General features: G+C 40.7%; 1 protein-coding gene across 1 annotated transcript; it reads right to left on the bottom strand.

The window, feature by feature from the left end:
* Positions 1–285: 285 nt before the first annotated feature.
* On the bottom strand, positions 286–5,290 carry LOC149023099 (protein WHAT'S THIS FACTOR 9, mitochondrial-like). The gene is made up of 2 exons (XM_089150952.1): positions 5,011–5,290; positions 286–2,207 (listed from the first exon to the last, which is right to left on the bottom strand). The coding sequence occupies exon 2, from the start codon at positions 2,153–2,155 to the stop codon at positions 671–673; it is 1,485 nt and encodes a 494-aa protein (XP_089007078.1). The 5' UTR covers positions 2,156–2,207; positions 5,011–5,290; the 3' UTR covers positions 286–670.
* Between the last annotated feature and the right edge of the window lie 1,837 nt (positions 5,291–7,127).

Raw genomic sequence — 7,127 nt, 5'->3', positions numbered from 1 at the left:
AGGAATTTTGGGGTGAATGAGACCTAGGGGGTCGGTCTGATAAATTCAAGTATGTGTGGAAATATTGGAAATGGCTGAATAAAATTGAGACTTAAACCATTAGTAATAGGGAATCTGACTGATAAATTGGGTACCTCAAGAGGTGGAACTAATTTTAAGGGATAACTCCGGGGTGACCCTGAAAATTGAACCATCACTACATCAACAACATAAAAGAGAGCATGATTAAAGATACACCAATACGAAGTGCGTACGTAAATATTCTCTAGTCCATGGCTAGGAAAATACAGAGCCAATTAAAACTGCATCTCAGTAATCATATCATAATAAATGCAAGGAGAATAAATGGAAGAAGAAAACAAAAACCAACATGGATGCTACTAGGAGTGCAGATCTGCCTGAATCTGAACTTTGTTTTGAACCAAAATGAGTCCAAGCACAGGCACCATTAAGTACAAAGTTTATCCATTCACCAGCCTACTGCTAACTGACTTGCACACCTAAATGTCACCATAAATTGTTAAATTTCCAAATTAGAATGAGAGAGAGGAAACCCGAACTCACCACTATCAAGTACAATGCTTAAGCAATTAACCTCTAATCTACAAAATCTAGATCTTTATTTTATCCAGGAAACGCCTTTCCCACTCCTTAAATAGTTTGATCACCCCTAGAATCTCACACCGGCTCTGTGCCCTCGGTGCGATGTGGCTCTTCCAGAGATGGTTCTAGGATTTCTGTCCCCTCTTCTATCTGAGCGTCCTCCAACAGATCTTTCTTGAACCGAAGATCTCAAAGGCCTTTCGAACTCAATGTGAGGGTTTCTAATCATTCTTTGTCTACCCAAGACAACACTGCCATTAGTAGCAGACTCATTTTCATCTTCATCCTCATCATCCTCTTCATCCTCATCATCACTGATATCATCTGACTCAGACAACGATGAACCATAAGACTCATGTTCTTCCTCACTACCATCATCTTCCTGCCTGTCTTCCATTTTCCGTGCTTTCTGGCGAATACTGTCCGATGAGCCAACATTCTTAAGCTGGTCCCTTTCCTTGTTCATAAGATGAATATACTGGTACCTAATTCCCATCAACGGATGCTTCTCCACCAAGAGGTCCCTTTTGAAAGCCTCCCGCAAAACCACAGTGTGCGTCCTAATCTTATTTGAAAGGTAAAAAATGCCTGGGTGGTTAATCAAGGCCTTCTTAAACCTTGAACGCAATCCGAGTTGATCACCAAGACAGAGGATGTGATCTTTCTCAGTTTTCTTCGAGACAAGGAGATGGAGAAGCTCATGCAATACAGCAACTGTCCATTTCTCTGCCTGATCACTCTTGGACTGAAGATGCAGGGCATTCTCATAGGGTGAGATGTAAGGTAATTTCTGCCAATCGTCGACCCACTTTTTAACCTTCTTCTCCATGTCGAAACCTCTAGAGAATTGGAGAGGAAATTGAAGGGGCATCCCCTTCATGTAGGTTCGGTTTGCTTTAGCTGCCCTATTTTCCATGGCAGAGTCAGCAAGCTCATCAATCCAGCAAACCAGCTCCAATGCAAGCACTTCAGAACCAGGTGATGTATCAGATGTAACACTGGTGACTTGGAAGTAGTCCGGATAGTCGGGGACAAGTGAGCGGGCATAATCATGTGGAAGGCCAAGGTCCCATCTTAGCTGGTCAATGACATGCAGGGGAAGCTTATTGACCCTGGTAAGCATTAGCAATTTGAGAAGCCGATCAGCAGCAGTCTGCCGATGGTCTGGGTTATCATAGATTAACTGCTCATCTTGCTCAAGGCTCAATACTTCAGGGGTGAGGCGAACATAGGGACGGACACCAGCACCACTAGGGTGGAACTCTTCAAAGACAGAAGGATATCGGCGAATGAATTCAATGGCTCGGTAAGGAAGGGAAAGGTTTTCTTTGTTCTCAGCAGCAACAGAGACAGGGAGTGACTTGGAGGGCTCAGATTTAATGACATTCTTAAGGGCAAGCATGGCCCTCAGATGCTTCTCCTTTTCAACGGCATGGTCGAGCCCTCGGTCTCGAACCCATTTGATCCTTGCATCTACAAAGGTACGACAGTTCTGTCTCTGCCACAGTCGTCGTGGTCGGTTTTGTGTAAGGCACCGGAACACCAACACCATGGCCTAAGCTTGTATTACTTTAATCAGTTCCTTTTTTATCCATGCACGAGCTCTTTAGAAGAGAAACAGTTTTCGACATGTCAGCAATAATATGGTACAGGATATCTTCAAAAATCATTTAGTATAGTAAGTACAAAGACAACATAAAGATTAATCTGGGGAAAATGTAAAGGTGGAAACATTGAATAGAAAAAACTTCAGGCCCTTAAACAATAATGAGCAACACATAAACAAAATTTAATCACCATCAGATCTGTTCTTTTCCTAGGTAAATAGTGCCAATCTTATAACTTTCTTTTCCTTCCACTATCCAATGATTCTTTGTGTGTGTCTCTCTCTCCTTTTGGTCACTATCTTCTCTATCAGACTCAAGAAATTTCAGATGCAAATCCACTCTTTTTTATGATTGAAAGCACCAATCTTATCTTTCCTATTTCTTCCACCATACGATGATTCTTCGAATCTCTATTTTTATTTTTGTCACCATCTCATTTATCAGGCTGATCTGAAACTTCAGACAACTTTCTACTAAAATTTCCCTTATTTCCTGACCAGTAATCCAGTTTTACATATTTTATTTATATCAAATCAGACCTCCTAACCCACTCTATGATTTTATTTTGTCCTTAATTTCATTCCCATCACTTCCAATACATTGAGGAAATCTTTTTTATTGTTTAAATAAATTAGAAGCAACTGGTTATCTGATCCCACCTAGATCATAATATGTTAATGAGGCATAGAGTGAGTAAAAAATCCCAGCTGAAAGCCAAACTCTTTTCCTTCCAGACATCAGGTCAGAGGCAAAGGCCTCATACGTTGTAAGCATATTAGGGGAAACTTGAAAATCATTTAAAGAAGAAAAATTATAAGCTGACAAGAAACAACAAGGCTCAATAAGTAATCAATTCAAACAGTGTGTCCCTCCTGTAAACTACTATGGCAACTTCCATCCAAAACCAACCAACCAAAGCCCCCACTAGTAGTGCTCCCAACCCAAGCAACCCCAACAAACTAACCCCCCCCCCCCCCCCCAACCACAGAAAAAAGCCCCCAACTCCGAAAATTTTGTTGTGGCTAACAATCTGTTCTAACTATATTTTTCAGGGCTGGGTGGTTAACCAAATCATATTTGGAAATCGGACCAGCATCATGTCTAATGCAGAAACACTTACAGAATCTGGGAGATTTCAGACAATCATTGAAAAAGAAGAGAAAGGACGCTTAATATCTTTAGATTTAGAGTGAGACTTGCAGAGTCGCCTACAAAGCCTGCAAGGCAGCAACTGAATAGGAGGCCAAGAAAGCCCATTACAGCCCTTCTCTTGAATTGCAGAATTTTCTGCAATTCGGTTTTCCCCTTGAATCAGTGCTGAATTTCAAGAAGAGAAAGAAAAGAAAACAAAGAAAAGAGAAGAAAGAAAGAGAATAGAATCAAGAAAGCACAAGAAAGATTCAAGATCCATCAAGAGTGATTCAAGAAAGCCTCAAACCCCTTCCCAAGACCTCCCCATCCTTCCTTTTCTTTCCCACATCCATTACTCTGTCCCCTCTACAGTGCCAAGTGTTAATTTTGATCCTCAAGTTCTTCCTTTTTATTTAGGTTTTGTTAAACCCTGATCATTTTCAATCCCACCCCATCATGAGTCTATTAAAACCCTACCTTCCCACCATTCCCCTTAACTGATAAAACCCTAATCCCTGCCATCTATCTGACTATTTCCCCATGCCATCCTACCTAGGGTGTCTCTGGGTGTCTCAGAACCATTAATATTCCCAAAACTCTTACCCAATTAAGTTTTGTTAAAACCCTACCTTTTCCTAATCCTCCCATAAAAAAGGACACAATTCTCCCCAGCCCATCCAAATTTTGTTAACTTAAAACTTCCCCATTTTCTTCACCAAAAACCATCCCATCTTGATATAAACAAAACCCTACACTCTCAGGGATTATTTAATTGATAACTGGGTTTTAGTTGAGAAAGATCCTGGAGGCTGGCCAAAACCTGGTTTACATCAACAACAGTGGACAAATGTCATCTTGTATCAACTAATCATTCTAAAACGGGACTAATATGTAGCAAAAATGCTTGTATAACATAGTTGTCACGGCGATGAGGCGATGAGTCGACGAGGCGCCCTCCGAGGAGCTTTTGAGGTGGTCGAGGCGTTTTAAGTGAAATTTTTACTTTTTAGTGTACATCTCATATACTAATTCCATTAATTCTCAACTCTCTAAGTATCAAGTTTCCTGATTTTCCCATAGCAACTAAAGTTCCTGAAATTCTGATTCCTAAACTGAGTCATTCTTCTTCTGAATCTCGTTACTGTTTACTTCATAATCAATAATTTTGTTCATTCTTGATTTTATATTCTGAACTCTAAAATCCCTGCATCAATCCAGATGTTCTTTCTTGATTTCTAATTTCCCAATCACCCAATCAGAAGAGCAAAAGCTCCCTAACTTGAGAAAAAACCCATTCTGGCTCTTGAATTTATTCTTCCGCTAGAATTCCATTATATCGTTAAGTATGGAAAACCAATCAATCAAGACAACTAACTGATCCAAGTCTAAATCAAAATGCTGCAGGTTTTCTGTGGCTGTTCGCAGGGACCTACTAGTAGCAATGGTGATCAATCCTACTTAATTAATAAGAACGACAGGATGATCAAAAGCACACAAGCCAATAACCAGCAAGTAAACGGTAAACCCGAACATCAGTTTTAATGCAATCATCTTGATAGGCTAAATGAATGTATACAAAGGAAAACATCCTACGATTTCATCAAAGATAGAAATAGGAAAAGAAGGCGAGTCGAGTATTATACAAAGGAAAAAAAATTCTTGCTCTTACAGTCTTCCGCTGCCGCTGGAGGTTTCTGGCTTGCTGCCGTTGCAACTAAGGTGATTTTTGTATGACGAAAAAAAAGAAGCAGAAATAAGAGAGTCGCCGGTGTCGCTAGCAGTTGCAGAAGTAAAAGCAGTTGTACAGCTGTCGCCGGTGATGTCCCTGACTGTCGCTGGTGTCACTGGTGGTCGTCGTCGATCGTCTGGAAGAGAGTAGCAGAGGGAGAGGCAGAGTGGAAGAAGAGAGACGTACGGTAATTAGGGATTTCGGGTTTTCACTCGACGAATTCTCGATTTTCCATTGTTTTTGTGTTTTTTTATTTTTTTGTTTGTTAATGAATTGATGTTTGTTTTTTTTTTTTGGTAAATGATGATTTCATTCAAGTGGCAAGGCCAAGGAGGGGGGACAAAGATCCACCAACCAATGAGTGGAAGATGGCCAAACAGTTGTGCACGCAACCAACTGGGCCTTCCTAGCTAGGTGATCAGCCACAATGTTGATCTGCCTAGGGATATGTGCAACAATGCACGACTCAAAACTAGCCGTTATCCTTATAATATCTGCAATAATGGGTGCTACATCCAAAGGGGGAAAGGAGGGAGTACTAGTTACAAACTTTACAAGTTCAAGACAATCACTTTCCACCACTAGTTTGTCGACACACTCCGCAATCGCATAAAGTAGCCTACTTCGCATTGCTAGAGCCTCACCCATCAACGGTGAAGAGAAAGTTGCGGGTTCGGAAACAGCATTTACTACTTGATTTTGGGCTCCTTTAATTATGAAACCCAAGCCCATTATGTGTTTCTTTGGGTTAAATGAAGCATCTGAGTTAAGCTTAAACCAACCATTTGGGGGCGGGCTCCACTTTGCTATTGGGCTTTCCTTTGGGCTGCTTTGTTGGGCTTTTTTCTTTTCTTTTCCTTTTCCTGAAATCTCAAGAAGTTCTTCATGTGCTTTCCAAGCTTGTAATGCTACCAGCTCTGGAGATAGGCCACTTTTAAAGATGGTGACATTTCTTGCTAACCATATATGCCAACAAATGAATAAACACCCACTTATGAAGCATTTTGATTTGAATGGCATTGTGAAAATGTGATAAAGCCATTCATGGAATTTTAGAGTTTGAGAGGTGGTGGGAATGAAATTTACAGGGCTTGCGAACCATACCGCTCTGGCTAAATTGCAATCTAGAAGAATGTGACTAATGTCCTCAATCTGCATGCCACACCTATTACAGCTTGGGTCCAATGTGACTCTCCTCTTTGCCAATGCCTCTCCGATAGGTAAACCATCTACGCATGCTCTCCATATGAATTGTTTTATTTTGGGAAGAGATGTGCTTCTCAATATGCCTTTCCATACCTCTTTCTTCACTTGCTTCCAATTTTGACCCCTTGAAGAGCAACCATTTGATTCTTCACTTTCCTCTTGAGCATTTTTTTGTGCATGGTAAGCTGATTTCACTGAGAAGCGTCCATCCTTTGATGCACTCCAAATTAGTTTATCTTCGCCAGGGAAGAGACTAAGTTTCATATTCTTGATAGCTAAGGCTTCTTGGGGGTGAAAATATCTATCAAGTAGCTCCTCTTTCCAAGTACGAGTTTGAGGTTCAATAAGATCATCTACAAATTCTATGTCACAGGAAGTGGGTTTTGGGTATTTTAAAGAGTAATTGGGAAGAGTTTGAACCCACTTATCAGCCCATATTCTTATTTTTGTACCAAGGCCCACTTGCCTTATAAGATGATCTTGAGAACTTGTTTACCAGCCATTATGCTCCTCCAAGCCCATGAGGGCTGATTTCCTACTTTAGCATTTAGGAAATCCACATTTGGGTAGTACATTGCCTTCATAAATCTAGCCCACAAAGATTCCTTATCTCTCCATAATCTATTGGCTACCTTTGCAAGCATAGCTAGATTTTGGAGGGAAGTATCCCTAAAGCCAAGTCCCCCTTTCTCTTTTGAGGCACACAATCTTTCCCATAAGACCCAATGAAGCTTGTTTTTATTACCATTGTTCCCCCAATAGAAATTGGCCGAGTCCTTTTTCATATTTCCATGTATTGCTTTTGGGAGTTTAAAATGTGCACCAGCAAAATGAGGTAGGGCAAAAATAAC

The sequence above is a fragment of the Hakea prostrata genome, chromosome 3, assembly GCF_041222555.1.
Source record: "Hakea prostrata isolate BN-2017 chromosome 3, UWA_Hpros_2, whole genome shotgun sequence".
NCBI lineage: Eukaryota > Viridiplantae > Streptophyta > Magnoliopsida > Proteales > Proteaceae > Hakea > Hakea prostrata.
Note: the sequence above shows the minus strand (reverse complement) of the source record. Positions and strands in the feature narration are given on the sequence as shown.